The 18,657-nt window shown below is 36.7% G+C and overlaps 1 protein-coding gene across 1 annotated transcript in view; it reads right to left on the bottom strand.

Moving 5' to 3' along the window:
* DGKB (diacylglycerol kinase beta) overlaps positions 1-18,657 on the bottom strand; it is a 913,416-nt gene that overhangs the window by 739,594 nt on the left and 155,165 nt on the right. The window contains exon 5 of the mRNA XM_007946219.1: positions 328-468. Within this exon, the coding sequence (XP_007944410.1) occupies positions 328-468 (141 nt within the window). The remainder of the gene's footprint in view (positions 1-327; positions 469-18,657) is intronic.

Genomic DNA, 18,657 nt, shown 5'->3' with positions numbered 1-18,657 from the left:
GAAACAAATGTGTTTTCAAAACAACTCAAAAGATATTCTCCAATAACATCTTGCTAGCTCAGAACTGAGACACATTAAAAAAAAAATAAATTCATGTGAAATATTCTGTAGTAAATGGAACTTGATTAATAAACACCTGACGCTAATAGAACCTTAATATCTTTGAATGGTCTGTTTGTGATAGAAGGAAATTTTTTTAATGTTACCTAGGATTACTTAACAAAAATTTAGATAATCATAGTAGATTCAATTTTAGGTTAATAAATATGCATTCTCTACTTCTGTCCTCATCCATGGTAAGTAAATTAGATTTGAAAAAATACATACACTCAAGTTTATCCTCAGGCCTTCCTCTTTCAAGGAGCGATAGGTAGCAGACAATATCCTTCAAATGGATGACTTCTGGAGAACACGTATTTGCAGGAGAAGTGCGGGGAGGAGTGATGGCACCTTTATTCATTCTCAAACCTGGGGGGCGGGGAATGGATTATATTCTTAAACTATTCACGGTGCAGTCAAACATAAAATCAATAAAAAAATAAGAGATAATGCATAGACTATGTAGAGAAACATATATTTCAAATGGAGGCAGTGGCAGTTCGGTGATAGAATTCTTGCCTCCCATGCTAGACACCTGGGTTCAATGCCCAGCCAGTGCATCTCAAGAGCAACCACCACTTACCATTCTGTCAGTGGAGGGCTGGGCATTGCTATGATGCTGAACAGGTGTCAGTGGCCCTTCCAGGCTAACAGAGACCAGGAGAAAAGATTTGATGATCTACTTGCTAATACAAACCCTTGAATTACAGCAATCTGATCATGGAGGTTGTACAGGACATTTGGCTTTGCTGTGTATGGGGTCACCATGAGTTACAGGCCAACTGTATGACAGCTAACAACCAAAATAAGATCAAAACTCTTTGTCATTGAGCTGATTCCAACTCATGGTAACCTGATGTATGCAGAATAGAACTGCACCCCGTAGAGTTTTCAAGGCTATAACCTTTTAGAAGAAGATTGCCAGGTCTTTCTTAGAAGGCATCTCTGTGTGGGTTCAAACCTCCAATCTTTTGGTTAGTAGTTGAGCACTTCATCCATTTATGTCACCCAGGCACTCCATAGCTAACAACAACAACATACATTTCCTGGGTATTGAACAATCAAATTATCTGTAACTCCAGTATAGCAGAGTTAGATATACCCTATGACTACTGTAAACAACGTAGACATAATTGAACATATGAGGGACCACTTTCATATTTTACTTTTCTCTGCTCTTGGCAGTGCAAGCTATAAATCAGCTCCAGAAAAAAATAAAAAAAAGTCAAACCCACTGCTGTTGAGTCAATTCTGACTCTTAGTAACCCTCATTGGGTTGCCAAGGCAGTAAATGTTTACAGAAGTAGATTGCCTCATCCTCTTTCCATGAAGCGGCTAGTGGGTTTGAACTGCAAACCTTCTGGTTAGCAGTAAAATGCCCTAAGCACTGTGTCACCAAAGCTCCTTAAAAATCAGCTCGGAAGGATTAAATATTTTGTGCTTCAGGGAAAATTATACCAAAAAAAGTGAGTGTTACAATATGATTTATATACGGATCATCAGGACACATCTATTTATGCCAAATATTTGTCAGTGAAATGAGTAAGATATCTTTTCTGCTATCAAGGAATTTGCCCAGGAGTAAGAAAGAAGAAAATATAAGTAAAATCTGGAGACACATGGCAGACATTTAACTAGAGAAACAAGAACAAATGACTGTGGTGTGGGTTAATATGGCCCTCACTTTTCTCTGAAACCCATTAACTGTGCCTGTTCCAAGACAAGGGTGGAGGACTTGAATGGTAGTCATTCACCATTGTTGATTATTGCTAATAACCAAGCTGGTGGTAATTTAACTGAAACTTGTTCACAATAAATTGCTAGTTCCAAGTTACAGAGAAGCATCTGAAATCAGATACATGTACATAGCAAGGCCTAAAGTCAATCAAACCCCAACTAACCTTTGAGGTACACTTGGCAACAAAAGAGTTGTATGGAACAGATGGCTAAAGGGCTGAATGACCAATGGATTCCCAATCAACTAGGAGCTACTGGCATAGAAGGAATAATTCCAGACAAATGTGAATTTATTTTTTTTATTTACTACCATAGCTCTACCAGACTGCAGAGTCCAGATCCTTGTCCTTTGATGTATAATTTTGAATACCTGTGTATCCACAGCAGAAGTCTCAAGACTCTTGGGCATAAATTTAATGCATTATGGAATGTCAAAAATTACTGTTATTACTGACAAAGTTACTGCCCATAAAATAATTATCATCTATTGTCTAATAGATGAACCATGAACCATTCTATGTGCTTTAATACATATCACTTAACTTAGTTTTTACATTAGCCTAGTGAGGTAAATTTGATTATTTCTATTTTCCAAGTGATAAAAGGATCATAGAAATTCATTTCTTAGAGTTTTATAGCTGCAAGGCAAGCTCATCCTCTTTATACCAATGGCCCACAGGCTGGTTTTGTTCAAGGTCAATAAAAAAGATAATTACAGAAGGAAAAAAAAAAAAAAAACCTTTTAACCCAGTATAACCAAACCCAGCATACACACATACTTCAGTACAAAAGTCCTTGGATGGCAAAGTTATGCGCTTGACTACTAGCCGAAAGGTTGGCAGTTCCAAGCCAAGAGGCACCGTGGAAGACAGGACTGGCGTCTAAGAATCTTAAGAGGGTTCAAAGACCCTTTAAATTAAATTTGCTATTCAAGAGTGGGTTACAACCCACAGTTTAAAAATACTTCTTTACACCCTTCCTTCATTTTATTTGCCAAACTCTTACTTATTTCAAATGCATCTCTATGTTTCACATGGATTCTATTTCTGTTTATACAGTTATTGTCAGAAACATACATTATAAATGGATTTTTCCTTCTAAGCAGAAATATTACTGTGTATCTAACACAAATTAGTACAGTCATTTTCATAAACCAAATAAGCCAGAACACTAAAGACAATTACGAACTTAAAAACCATAATGCCCTGAATAATTCCAACTGGCCAACGAAAGCTTAGCCAGCTGCAGGAATAAGGAGCTCCAACTCATGATAAAAGACATTTTGGCACTGACCCCTGACATGACCATAACTTTTAGACTTGGACAACACAGCACTTGAGTTATGTTCGGATAAACCATGACCTAAGTCATCCTGCCTGATGAGCTAATCCTCTCTTCTGTGCCCCCTGCCCCACTTTAGAATTGAAATGATTTAATCAACTTGATTTAACTCTTTTACATAAAAACTTAGGGAAAAATAAAGGATATGCTGACAGTTATTTGAGAAAATGCCAAATGTATTATATACGTTCATTTATTTAGAATATTATATAATAATTTATACTTATTAAACCAAGATACATGGTATTTAAATATAAGCTGTTGTAATACAGAATATAAACAGTTGGAAATTGTGAGGATCACATAATTTTTTGTTTGTCTTCCCTGTATGTAATGTATATATTGAGCATATGTATATAATTTATATTTAACCCTACTCTTTTAAAGGAATGTATGACTGCATTAAGGAGCTCTCATGGTGTAATGGATAAGGCATTTTGGCTGCTGACCAACAGGTCAATAGTTCAAACCCACTAGCTGCTCTGCAGGAGGAAGATGAGGCAATCTACTTCCTTAAAGATTTACAGCCTTGGAAATCCAATGGGGGTCGCTATGAGTTGGAATTGACTTGACAGCAGTGAGTCTGGTCTGGGTCTATTACTGTATTAAAATATTCTTTGTTTGACATAATGAGTAAATATTTCCTGTTTTCTATTCATGACGTGTTAACTAAAGACTGCATGCATTCAATTATGTCACAGTTTTAAATTTAAAATAATTTAAAGTATATGAAAAAGAAATTTTGGGTCTATATGAGAATACACAATGAAGAGCTAACCAACTCTTCTCTAAGTCTAATTATAGCCACATTTAAGAGGCATAAAATATATTTTTTCTTTTCTTTTCAATTTTATTGTGATTTGGGTGAAAGTTTACAGAGTAAATTCATTTTCCATACAGCAGTTCACATACACTTTGTCTCATGACATTGACTGCAATTTCCCACAATAAAACAGCTCCCCTTCCACTTCCTCCCCACAGTTACCTCTTCCCTGTCTGTGTCCTTCCCTCCATGCACTCCTGCCCCTTAATTGTCTCCTTGTATATACATAGCCCTTCTGTTCTCCCATGATTGTTCTCTCCAAGGAGTGTATCTACCTAATGTAAATGTTCAACTAATATGGCTGTCTTTTGTTTGGCTGGAAGCCACAAGGGTAGGTTCAATTTCAGACCTGAAGGGCAGCTAGGGGCCATAGTCTTAGGGGTTCTATCAGACCAGCAAACTTAATCCCTTTTTTTTTATAGTTTTGAGTTCCGTTCCACATTGTTCTTCCACTCTGTCCAGGATCTCCTACAGAGATCCTCCTCCAAGTGGTTGGTAGTGGTAGCAGGGCACCATCTAGTTCTTCTGGTCTGATAGTCATATAGGATGAACTGAGGACTGCATGGTGTACCAGTCCCTTGGACTAATTGTTTCCATGTGTCTTTGTTTTCTTCATTCTTCTTTGCTCTGGATGAGGACAGAGCCATTGTTGCATCTAGATGGCCACTTTCAAACTTTTAAGATCCCAGTAAATACTAGCCAAAGTAGTATGTGTAACAGTGTTTTTGTGTAATACGTTATGCCAAATGACCTTGATGTTCCCTGAAACCATAGTCCCGAGGCCACAGGTCCAAATACTCTCTCCCTCCGGGCAGCTGGCTGTGGCCAAGAAGTCACTATAACCTTGTCCCTTGTTAGCTCTACTATATACCTGGGAAATCCTACAGAATATAAAAATACACTTGTAGAAACATTGTCTGCCAACCCTATACATGGTCATGGGTACTCTACCCCCTGCATAGACATACCTAATATTTCAGCCCATCCACCCATCTATCCACCCATATGTACATCAACGTTTGCCTTCACTGACAATGCTTTTGTACACTACATATACAAAAGGGTTCATCTTTGTTGTCTGTACCTTCCATCCATCATTCTATGTCTTCCTCTTCCTCAATGCCACCATGTTGATCACTCACATTTGGTGCATTACCCTTCTCTTCACCCAAATCAATACTTGTCTCTACCTATCTAACAGTGTTCCCTCCCCTCCCCTCCCTTCCCCTCCCACCCCTGGTAATCAACAAAGAAAATTTCCTTGCAGATATAAACCTTTCCTTGACTTTTATACAATAATGGATTAATACAATATTTGTCCTTCTGTGATGACTTATTTCACTCAGCATAATGTCCTCCAAGCTCATCCATGTTATGCAGTGTTTTACAGATTCTACATTATTCTTTAGAGTTGCACAGTATTCCATTGTGTATATGTACCATAGTTTGATTATCCATTCCTCTGTTGATGAGCATCTAGGTCATCTCCATCTTTTTGCTATCATAAATAGTGCTGTGATGAACATGGGTGTGCATATATTTGTTCTTGTAATGGAATTGCTGGGTCAAATGGTATTTCTAATTACAACTTTTTAAGGAATCACCATACTGCAACAAAGTCAATTTTTGACCCATCCAATCACCATTAAAATTCTCTCTTTAATATTATAGGTGAGCATCAATCTAGTCAAAACAAAAGGTAGTTCTTTCATCTCAAGCAGTTAATATTTATCTCTGAAGATAACAAGTTTGGGTGACACCCAATTTGTTGGTTTTCTGACTTGCCTAAGGTTCCAAAGTAAACCAAACTCAACGTTGTCTAGTTGATTCAATTCATAGCAACCTCTTCTTGGGTTTCCGAGGCAGTATCTCTACGGAAGTAGTTTGCCCAATCATCCTTCCAAGAAGTGGCTGGTGGGTTTGAACCACCACCCTTCTGGTTAGCAGTCAAATGACTTAGGCATTACGCCACCAGAGCTCCTCTGACCAAAGTTAGCCTTCATGAAATATTTATACACACATATAAATTACTATATTATTTATATATGCATATCACATAGAGCTATTAAAAAACAAAACAAAACAAACAAACAAAAAGAGCCATCAAGTTCATTCTGACTCATAGTGACTCTACCGAACAGAGTAGAAGTGCCCTATAGGGCTTCCAAGGTTGTAGCTCTTTATGGATGCAGCCTGCCTCATTTTTCTGCTAGTGGGTTCAAACAGTGAATTTTTGGTTAGCAGCAGAATACTTTACCACTAGACCTCTTTCATCTATCTATCTATCTATCTATCTATCTATCATCTATCATCTAGCTATCATTTGTATTTGTGTGTGAATACAACAAAATACAAAAGAAACAGTGGAGAAATAAGTATTGGAATTGTGTAATTAGAGTGTATTGCTTTTAATAGGAATAAATACTTTGTACTTGGAAGAGTATTTCCTAAGTTTTTATAGTTATTTCAGTATATGTGTGTGTCTTTGTGTCCATTTGTCACTCTGTATGAACATTTTTCATAGTTTAAGTTACATAAAAACAAGTAACAAGCCTTAGCCAAATTGAATATTACCCACTAGTCTTCAAATAGGAGCTCTGATAGCATAGTGCCTAAGGCACTTGACTGCTAACCAGAAGGCTGGCGGTTCAAACCCACCAGCCCCTCCTCGGAAGGAAGGTTGGGCAATCTACTTCTATAGTGATACAGTCTCGGAATCCCAAGGAGGGGTCACTGTGAGTTGGGTCTGACTCGACTGCACATAACAACAACAGTCTTCAAACACATGATTTTCATTGCACACCTATTTAGGCATTCCACCTCTTGAAATAATAATTGTAAAGTTTTGTTCTAATAAATAGCTTCCAAATCCAATCTCAATGTTTAATTATTATCAAGTACATTTCCAGCACATGTTAATTAACTGCCTCTTCTCCAATTTGTTTTATTTTCAAACATTTACATGTCAGATAATAAACATTTTAGTATTACTGAAATAAAATATTCTAAACTAATAATGTAAATTCTGTTTTTAAACTTACAAAGCAGTAAAACACTCCAGCAATATGGCTTTTTCATTTTTTTCATGCTGGTTCAATCTGCAGAAATTTGTCAGGCTTACAAAACAATGTGTCATATAGTATAATCATATTTCCAATAGCTACACTAATAATCATGACAGGTAGCATAGATAACCAAGGGTAAACATGTTGCTATTTAGTATTGTCATGTATTACATGATTTTTAAACTTAACCTTCCCACTATGTTTGTCTCAAGATAGTATTGTAATTATTCTTTATTTCTTGTGCTTACATAAATTGGCAGCAAAATGAGATAGGCTAAGGGACAAATAAATAAGGAATATAAAATATTTTGTGACTCTATAAAAGTAAAGAGGAGCTCGAGTAGTGTAGTGCCTAAGGCACTTGACTGTTAATCAGAAGGCTGGTGGTTCAAACCCTACAGCCACTCCTCTGAAGGATAGTTGGGCAATCTACTTCCATAGAGTTACCACTTTGGAAACCCAAGGAGGGGTTGCTATGAGTCAGGTCTGAGTCATTGGCACATAACAACAACAACAACAGTAAACATAAGGGCAAGCAGTGCAATACAACTCTTGAAAAGAAACTGTAGTAAGCAAATTCCTTTTTGAACATGTTTTGGATTTCATCTGTTTTTTGGGGAAAAAAAAAAACAATTACAAGGAGGAGGACTTACAGGGCATATCTTTCGGGGCAATATCTTAGGCTCAGAGCAACCTCTGGGAAGAAGCAATAGTGACAACAGTCCTGCTGTGTTCAAAAAGTACTTTCACAGGGTAGTCTTATTTGACCTGAAAGTTCCATTTTAGAGATGAGAGGGTGGAAAGTCATAAAATAAAATAAACTGCTCATAGACAGACAGCAGTGAACCAGTAAGCTGAGGCAAAACTTGAAGACAGGCCACCATACATGCTCTTTTTAAAATCCAGAAAAACAAGGTCTGTCTCATACAACTTTCTGTGATGATGGAAATGTTCTATATATACAGATTTCAATACAATACAGTAGCATTAACCACATATGGCTAATGAACACATGAAATGTTATTGAGAAAATTAAGTTTTGTTTTACTTAATTTTAATTAATCTAAATTAAATTGGAGCTCTGGTAGCATAGTGCCTAGGCACTAGACTGCTAACCAGAAGGCTGGCAGTTCAAACCCACCAGCCACTCCTCGAAAGGAAGGTTGGGCAATCCTACTTCTGTAGTGATACTGCCTCGGAAACCCAAGGAGGGGTCACTATGAGTCAGGTCTGACTTGACGGCACATAACAACAACAACAACAAATTTAAATAGCACATGTGCTACTAAATTGGCCAATGCAGGATACACATTGTTTTGAAGAGCTTTTAAATATATCTAAATAAAGGACAAACAGGAAAACAAAACAAAACAAAAAAAAACTGCTGTTTAAAAAGAGGCCATAATGCCCAATTGTCCATATTTGTTACATTAAAAAGAAATTCCTACACCCTAATCTACTGTTTCAGAATTTATGACATCTTAAAAAAGAAAAAAGAAAAAAAAAAAAAACAACGCTAGATTAAATTTGATCTTTATCTTGTTAAGCAAAGGAACACACTGCAAAATAACCTGTTTAATGGATAATAGTAAAGACTGGACTTCATTTCATACTTACAATGTACCTGGTATCATTTAAAATAATTTACATGTATTCACCTTTTTGAGTCTCACAACATCCAGTGAAATAGATACACTTATTATTTTCACTTTACATTTGAGGAAATAGAAGCAATCACAAAAGTGTAGCTGCAATTCAAAAGGTGATCTGAATTAGGATTTTATGTTTAAACATGTTTCTGTGGGGCTGTTGTTGTTGTTGTTGTTATTTGCCATCGTGTCGGCCCCGACTCATAGCGACCCCTCCTTGGGTTTCTGAGGCAGTATCACTACGGAAGTAGGAATACCCAACCTTCAGCTAGGAAGACAAAAATTAATCACAGGAATCAGTCTCTTGATTCTCAATAACTGACCCTTTAAGAGTCTGGTTTTTAATGTTCTTAAGAATGCACATGTTATTGTTCACCTTATAGGCATATCTATTGTTTGGCTGAAAATTGAACCATGGGGTGAGTTTGGTTCCAGGCTTGAAGGGTGACTAAGCCTCATAGTTTCAGAGGATACACGAGTCTCTATCCAACCAGTTAGCCTGAACTTTTTAAAATTATTTTGAATTTTGTTCCACATTTTTCTCCCATTCTATCCAGACCTCCTCCCATTAGGATCCCTTTCAAAGTGGTTGGCAGTGGTATCCAGGCACCATCTCTTTCTCTGGTCTCAGTGTCTGGAGGCTGAATTTCAGGTGGTCCATATTAGTCCTTGGGACCAAGTGTTTCCTTGAGTCTTTGATTTTCTTCACTCTTCTTTGCTGGAGACCAGGAGACCAATAGTTGCACCTTAGATAGTCACTCACAAGCTTTTAAGCCCCAATGACTACTCACCAAAGAAGGATGTAAAACATGGTCTTTATGGACTATGTTATTCCAATTGACCTTGGTGTCTCCTGAGACCATGGTCCTAAGCCCCCAGACCCAGTGACTCATTCCCTAAATATATTTGGTTATAGATAAGAAGTTTCATAACTTTGCCCCTGTATGCCCCTGTATGTTCTACTGTTTTCATAGGTATATTTACAGCACATATAAATACACATGTGGAGATCCTTTGTCAAACCTTACTCATTTCTTAGAACAACCAACCATACAAGATCAAGAAGGTAGCATTTGCCCAGGGATATAGCTCACAAGGCAAGAATGGAAAGAAGGATGAATGGAAATGGTAAATGCAGGGAGGAAGTAGGAAGAGTGCTGTTATATTGTGGGGATTTAAAGCAAGATGCATACTGTTGAAAGGAAAATCAATTTGCTCTGTGCACTGATACCCAAATAACAATAAAAGCTGGAGAAGAAAGAGGAGGAGGAGGAGGAGGAGGAAGAGGAGAATGCATGTATTGATTATTTCATAAACCTTCTGGAAGAAAATTAGAAATCCTAGTCAAGGCTGAGAGTACTAAATTTCCATCTTGCATTCTGACCACAAGTGGGGTCATTATTTGTAATGTACAACCCCAATTGCACTCGGATAACTCTAATATATTCTTAAATCTCAGTATGTGATATACTGAGTAGTATATATACACATGCTGTCAAGTCGGAACCCACTCATAGCAAGCCTTCCTTGGGTTTCCAAGACAGTATCACTACAAAACTAGATTGCCCAGTCTTCCTCCCAAGGAGTGGCTGGTGGATTTGAACCACCAGCCTTCTGGTTAGCAGTCAAATGCCTTAGGCACTACATCACCCGAGCTTATATATATTTGTTTACTAAATATTGACTAAATGTTTACTTAATATTTAAAAGTTTGAAAGTTACTAAATATTCAAAATGTTTACTAAATATTTACTAAATGTTCACTAAATATTTAAAAGCAGGTACTTACTTAAAAGCAAGGAAATGGATTATGAATGAGATTTTGTTTGTTTTTGTTCTTATCTTTGATTTATAATAGATACACAAATGGCAAGTATCACTGTACTTGAAGCCAGTAACAGTCTCTCTCAAACTTATAATGAGACTTAAAATCCCTTAAAGAATCTGTGCATTTATACATAATGCAATGGAATTATTATTCTTTTAATAGTCTTCTCTATCTTCTTATAAGTTAAGATATACACATTTATTTACTGTTGGCATGCTTGTTCTCCCTCATTCTAAACTTGGATAATCAATTTTTTTAAACAAGACATTCCAAATAAGAGTAATAGTATCTTCTCAGCACAATTAATAAAGTGTGTCTTCTAGCAGGAACATTCAGTAAGTTTCTTGGCAAAAGAACATTTTCCAAAAGGTTCAAGTACATTGTTTTCATTGTACAATTTTCACTTCTTAATTTGATTAACATCCTTATGAACAAAAAGGAACTGTTTATCTTGTTCTGTTTCTAATAAGTGCTTGTTGTATGACTCTGCTTGTATAGAAAAGATGAAAAAAGCTCAATTATATTGAATTGTGGAACTGAACAGCACAAATCAATACATCACTGTCACATAGGATGGACAATGGGGGGTCAGGGACTAAAGATAAGGTGCCTTGACTTTTTCAGAGATCGTTGTTATTATTCTCAATCTTAAATATCTCTTGGAGTCTTTTATACTTTCAAGCTTATCTTCCTTCATGATATCTTCCACGAGACTGGCAGTGTGATTATGTTTTCACTTAAAATTCTTGTAATTGCTCTGCAGTTTTTTTTACTTCCCGGAAAAAATTCAAAGCTCCGTGTGACATATAAAACTCTTCCCCGTGTGGCCTTGGCCATCTCTCTTGCCTCTTTTTCAGACATTCTCTAGTCACTTCATCTGCAGTAATAGCATAGGCCCAGACCTCTCACTGCTCTCAATCATTCTACACTCTTTCAGCCCTCTAAAGGAGTCCTAGTGGTGCAGTGGTTAAGTGCTCAGCTGCTAACCAAAATAGTGTATTGAAACCAGCCAATCCATAGGAGAAAGATGTGACAATCTGTAAAGATTTAAAGTCTTGGAAACAAACCCTTTAGGTCAGTTGTGCTCTTCCCTGCAGGGAGGGTCTCCATGAGTGGGAAATGACTTGATAGTAGCAATGGATCTTCAGCCTTCAATGGAACTTGGAATTCAGCCTAATCTTACCAGGAGCCCCCACACACAACTGCTGGCCATGTCTATGGTCATGTTTACAAGTCATGACTTTCATCTGCTCTGGAACCACCAGAAGTGATCTCCTTATGTCCTTTATCCCACTCTTAGCCAGTCATGAGAAGCAGCCCAGGACCAGCAGTCAACCTCAGCCTCAACCTGCTCATCTCCTTTCCTTTTTCATTTGCACCTAGACCACATACTTACTACACATATTTATTTATTTATTTATTTATTTATTTATTTGTATCTCCCCCATATACACATTAGAATGTAAATTACTATGAGGAATGACCTTTTTGTTTATTGATATATCCCCACCAATCTGAATAGTAAACAGCATATTGTAGGCAATCAATAAATGTTTTTGAATGAATAAATACTGAGTTTTACCATACTTGCACCACACTTTTTGGTACTTTTTTTCATATTGGCTTAGAAATGATCATGTTGCTTTCTCTTCTTATAACTTCCTTCCCATCCTGTTACACCTATACCTGTACAACTCTTCCCAGTTGCACTTGGATAACTTTAATATACTCTTAAATCTCAGTCAGATGACTCCTGCAATAAGTAGGATGTCTCCTTTGCTTCTCCAGTCCTACTTGGACACATCCTTTACTGTGTTCTCTTTATATTCAATTCGTAACTAGACCACTATATTTATTTTATTGTGATATAATTGATCACCTAATTAACTTTCTATCTCTCTGCTTGGTTCTAAAGGACACTTAGTCTTCCAAAGGTTATCCTGGAGCATGATAATTTAAATAAATGGGTGGTTGGATGCATGAATTATTATTGAATGAAAAAAATGAATAGTTAAATGGTGCAAATGATCTACTTTAAAGCATGCTAGAAAATCCTCCTCTCTGTCCTATAAAACAACTGATAAGAAATAACAGCACATCTCTTACACTGACCTGTGGCTAATGCTGGACATTTACTACTGCAGATTCAAAGTTTCAGATACTGTAGGGCCTCAACAGGAAGATATCAAATGCAGGTCTGAAAAAGTTAATATATATCACATTGTCTGTCAATTACTATACTCTTAGAAAAAGTAAGGGACTAATAAATTAGTTACTAACAACTTGATGATTTTTTTTAATTGATGCCCTATTAAAAAAAAGAATAACAAACTTAGCTGAAGGCAGTCAATTTCAGAGTGTCTCTGAAGAGTTGGCCTGGATGGGGATTTGAGAGGGGCAGGGATGAACCATACATTCTACAAGAAGGAGATGGCATGACTTTTACAAGGTTGTCAGGGTTCCTTCACAGTTGCACACTTTCCATACCACATCTTCTTGATTATCGAATGCCTAGTATGGAACACACATGTGCTACTTAATTAGAGCAGGAGGTTAAACTGAGGCTTGAAGGAGTAGGGTTTGCTGTAGAGATAAGGGCAGGAACAACATCATGTACAAAAACAGAGTGCTTAATAAGCAGAGCAGACTCAAGTCACAGAACAGTCGGATATGAAAAGGAGTTGGAATGCAGGGAGTAAACAGATAGAGATAATTAATGCTACAAGCAGACTCTATAACCTGCATCTTCTTGTGTTTCATGTTATGGAAGTGAAATTTTATTATCGTCTTAACTGTGCTACCAGTTCCTGGAGTCTAATCAAGGGCACATGAGGAAGATATGTCTTAAAAGATGTGTATGAAGCTGAGGGACTAGGGTTTCATATATCCATATCTCTCTTCTACTCCTTCAACAAAGCAACTCTCTTTTTATCTTCTTCAAATATCAGAGATTTAAGAGCTTGAAATATTAATTCTTTTGAGTAAATAAACACTTGAAAACACATGATGGTGAAAGCCTGAAACTTTTATTTTTATTTTTTTTAGTTTTGTACCTGAAGTGTATCCCAGGGCCATGGTACCGGCGGGTCCCACCAGAGTCCATCTGACCATCATTCTGGCACTTGTGTTTTTGGATTTTGTTCCACATTTTCCCTCCCACTCTATCCAGGATCTCCAGTTTTGATCCTTCCCCGAGTGGTTGGCATTGGTAGCCAGGCACCGTCTGGTTCTTCTGGTCTCAAGGTCCATCATGTCCTAGGGCTGATTGCTTCCAAATGCCCTTGTTTTTTGTATCCTTCTTCACTTCCAATGATAGGAGACCATCAGCTGCATCTTAGAAGGCTGCTTGAAGGCTTTTAAGACCCCAGTCGCTATTCACTGATGTAGGTCGTGGAACAAGATTTTTATGTTTATTACTGTGCCAATTGAGTCTGTTGTCCACCAATACTATGGTCCTGAGTCAGTAGATCTGTTGGATCTCTCTCCCATGGTATCTGGCTGTCTGTGAGGGATTGCTCTATGTCTGTCTTTTGTTGTTTCTGTAAGGATCGCAGGTATTTTGTATCATTGGTATCTGTGCAAGATTAGCCTCAGCTGAATCTACCTTTGGTCCAGAATATAAGCCTGTTCACTGACCCCCATCTGCTCTCTTCAGAAGTCTATGTGTTTGTCTGTAGCCTGGTGTTTGGTGTTAATGGTAATGCAGTATTGTGGGTATAGCCTGTGTTGTCTATATCTTATGTGCACAATTTGGTGTCCTCCCTTTCCCTAAAGTTACCATGGTGGTCACAAACTCTTTCCATACCATCCCTCCCCTTACCCACCTCAGCATATGGCTCCCAACTAGCCTGAAATCATTCCCTCCCCCTTCATCTCCACCCCAGTAACCTAACAAAGGGAGTTTCCTTCCTTAAGCAAACCTTTGTCTTTTTACAGTAATGGGCTCATACAATATTTGTCCTTCTGTGACTGACTCATTTCACTCAGCATAATGTCCTCCAGGCTCATCCACATTGTGACATGATTTATTTATCCTTCATTGTTCTTTAATAGAACATAGTATTCCATCATGTACGTGTACCATAATTTGATTATCCATTCATCCATCAATGGACATTTAGGTTGTTTCCATCTCTTTGCTATAGTGAATTGTGCTGTGATGAACATAGGTGTGCATATGTTCATGTCCTGCCTCTCACCTCTTTAGGATATATTCCTAGTAATGGAATTGCTGAATCAAATGGTATTTCTGTTTTCAGTTTTTTAAGGAAATGCCATACCATTTGCCACAATGGTTGTACCATTTTACAATCCCACCAGCAGTGTATAAGTGTTCCAATCTCTCCGCAACCTCACCAGCATTTCTTTGTTTTCTGAACTGTTGAACTGCTATTATTGCTGGAGTGAGATGATATCTCATAGTTGTTTTGATTTGCATCTCTCTAATGACTAAAGATCATAAACAATTCCTCATGTGTTTGTTGGCTGCCAGCATATCATCTTTAGTGAAGTGTCTGTTTATGTCTCTTGCCCATTTTCGAAGTGGATTTTTTGTCTTTTTGGTGTTGAGGTGTTGAAGATTTCTATAGATTTTGGATAAGTCCTTTGTCAGATATATCATAGGCAGGTATTTTCTCCCAATCTGTAGGTTCTCAAGCCTGAAACTTTTAAACACATGAGTATCCTGTTTAAAAAATTCTGGCCACAATTACATTATCAAAAGAAATTTCACACCCCAAATATCTTTTGTGCTTGGAAATGAAGCCAGCTCCCAGGGAACACTTTTCATTGAAATAATAGATTGGCCTATAAAATAAAGAATATCATCTGTGAATACTGTACTACCTTAAATTAATCAACCATGAGACCAAATGGCCAACATTTACCCTAAAACAAAAATGAAAAACAAAAGAGGGGTGGGGAAGCTAGCTTAATGGAAGCAGAATAAAAAGAATGGAAACAATGAGGATGTTGACATGTGAAAAATGTAATCATGCCATGGAACAAATTGTATAAAAATTGTGTTTTAAGTGTAAACTTTCACCTAAAACACACTAAAATATCTTTAAAAATATATAAAAAAAAAAAAAAGAAGAAGAAGAGAAAGAAACAAAGAATATTTGGGAGATGGGGATGTCAGTGCAGTGTTGGGGCCATGCTAATTAACAGTGAATGAAACAAACAAGGATGGGCTCCACTATGACGTTGGCAGGAAATTTGGGAGCAAAGGGCTCGAATGAATAAAATAATTTTGCAATTAACTAAATATGAAAGGTGAAGGAATAGAGGGAAGCACTGAGTTGAAGATTTTTAGGGTTGCTAAATGGATAGATGCTGTGATGCCACTCATCAATCAAAAAGATAGGAAAAGAAACAGGTCTGGAGTTGAGTATAACTAGTTGACTTTCAGACACATTCAGTTTGATCCCTTATGGGACATCCAGATGAAAATAGTAAAATGTACTCTTTTTTAAGCTGAAGAAACAGTTCTGGGTTTTGTAGGGAGTGATTAAGTCATTTTATGTCTGACAGTGCTTATTTTTCAATATGATGCGAAATAAAACTGTCATCTATACAGACCAAGAGGAAAGATTTCAATAAACTTCAGGAAGCTTGAAAAGTTTAATATAGTTGATCAGTATATCATTATTAATATAGTTGATCAATTATTTCAATAATCTTTTTTTTTTACATATAAAACATGTTTTTAAAAAGTTAACAGGTGTTAAGGTCATTCTAATATTAAGGATTCAATATTTGTAGTGTCAGCAATCTGTATATAATGAAATTTCTTTTTGGTCATGCTCAGTGTTCAAGATGTAGGGGCTGAAATATGAGCTCATCATTCTGATTCATGGTTGAGCATTTGTGAATCACTTGTGGGAAAATTAAGGTTTCAAATGACTGAAAGACTTTATAACAAGAATAGCTCAGTGGGATGAAAATAAGACTAAGAGTCGGTCAGTGGACTGACAGAAAGGGGAGGGGTCAAGAACCTGGCATTAACTGTGGGGCAGAAGAGGTCTTGAGAAAGCTGGACAGATAAGGCGTTAGTGTTATCTTCAGAAATTAAAAAGCTAATATGGATACATAAGAAACAATCAATTTCCATAGGTATAAAAGGTACTTATACTGCAACAAAGTGTTTCATAAAAATAAATCATCCACTTCATCAAATTTCAGATGAACCATTAGATATTACAAACCCACCTAAAAATCAAACTACAGATATGCATAGGCAGACATACACATACATATGCACATGCACACACATACAACCTACAACCTTTACACCTATTTATAAGTTTTTTAACATGTTTAATCCAGTGAAAATGAAATGTTTTACTTTTACCATTTTGCTATATTTTATTACCATTGATTAACAAGAATAACATTTTTTTTTCTTTTACTTTTGCTTTTTATGGAAAAATCCTTACTGCTCAGTAAATAAACAGAGTAAAAAATAGTGATAATATTCCCATTGATTTTTTATATGTTGAACTTTAACAAGGATAGACAAACCTGATTTTAACAGCTTTCTGGTCAAGACTAATTGGAATACTTTGTGATTTTTCAAACACATATGCATCCAGTATATCAAACTCACTGCCATCGAGTCAATTCTGACTCATAGTGACATCTGACATCAATACATTATTGCAATTCAAGATTCTAGGAATACAACGACATTCATTTTTCTGATTCAAGGCTATCTCAGTCCTTGAAAATTATATTGTTATTCAGAGTTCCTTCTTTCACAGAAAAAAAAAAAAAAAAAACTATCAAAGCAGAGTAGAAAGGAATATAGCGTTAGAAACAGTCCTAGAAAGAACAGTACGTACTTATGCTTTCAAGTGTGGAGGGTAAGTTTTGAAAAGGAATCTTAGTTTAATTTCTTATTACTGCATGAGGGTCACATAGCCCATCTTGCAGTTCCTTTCAAGTAAATCTGTGCAAAATATGTGATTGTCCCAAATAAAGTACAATCTGTTCTTCCTCATATTTTTCTATTTTGAAACCCAATTTGAGTTTTACTCCTAGTAAATTGGGCATCTTCTATTCAGTAACTATTATATGCTATTAGGAAAAAAGGAAGTTTGAGATTTGAATCCCTTGCAAAACCATCTAAATAATTAGAATTGCTCTTTTCCTTCCAAGTCTGGCATAGTTACTCAAACAGGTGTCATAGTAAAAAATTTTCCCTCTTCCTCTTTCTCAAAACTCAAGGACACCATTGCTTCATAAAAATTAAAGTAAGGATAACTTTGTTATTTATGAAATCTAAAGTATGTTTAATCCATGTTTATATCATGAAGTAGAGAACAGAAGTTTAACTTCTATATCAAAGTAAAGGAATGTCTTATTTTAAAATGTTTAGGCTGGGACACTATTAAGCTCTGATACACACTTCAAGGAAAGACCAACAAGGAAGCCTTTTCAAGGAAAATAACAGTGTGACCAGGCCTCTTACTCCCTGATATAAGGGAAAGTAGTCAAGGAACCAGGAGGGAAGAAAAATATATATGAGAAATTATTCAACTATATTTGAAGTGCTATAACGTACAAGATGTAAACTTGTTTTAAAAGAGGTTGGAAGGACATGTGATTGTTCTAGGAAAAACAAATATATCAATAACAGAAGCGGAAGTAGCATAGCACAACACTTAATAGTCTGGACTGTTTGTTAGACTGCCTAAGCTTTGTTTATGGTGCAAGCATCTACTTTTATATTATACATTTTTAAGCATTAGAGTGCCAGTTATTATAGCTGTCTCTCATCTCCTTACCCACAATTCTATATTTTACCTTGTGATGCTGAGGATGAGATTTTGTAGAGCAGTGGTTCCCCTTGAGTCTCTAAAATAGCTTCTGGGGACTTGCAAAACCAAATGGTTTTCATAATGATATTAAGATATTATTTTTGTGTTTGACTCTCACTCTCCTAGGAGGGTACAGTGGAGTTTTCCAGAGACTGTTGTTGTTGTTGTTATGTGCCGTCGAGTCGGCCCCGACTCATAATGACCCCTTCTTGGGTTTCCGAGACAGTATCACTATGGAAGTAGGATTGCCCAACCTTCCTTCCGAGGAGTGGCTGGTGGGTTTGAACCGCCAGCC

This window comes from Orycteropus afer, unplaced genomic scaffold (genome assembly GCF_000298275.1).
Source record: "Orycteropus afer afer isolate SDZICR_OR568_19922 unplaced genomic scaffold, OryAfe1.0 scaffold00008, whole genome shotgun sequence".
In the NCBI taxonomy this organism is placed as follows: domain Eukaryota; kingdom Metazoa; phylum Chordata; class Mammalia; order Tubulidentata; family Orycteropodidae; genus Orycteropus; species Orycteropus afer.
Note: the sequence above shows the minus strand (reverse complement) of the source record. Positions and strands in the feature narration are given on the sequence as shown.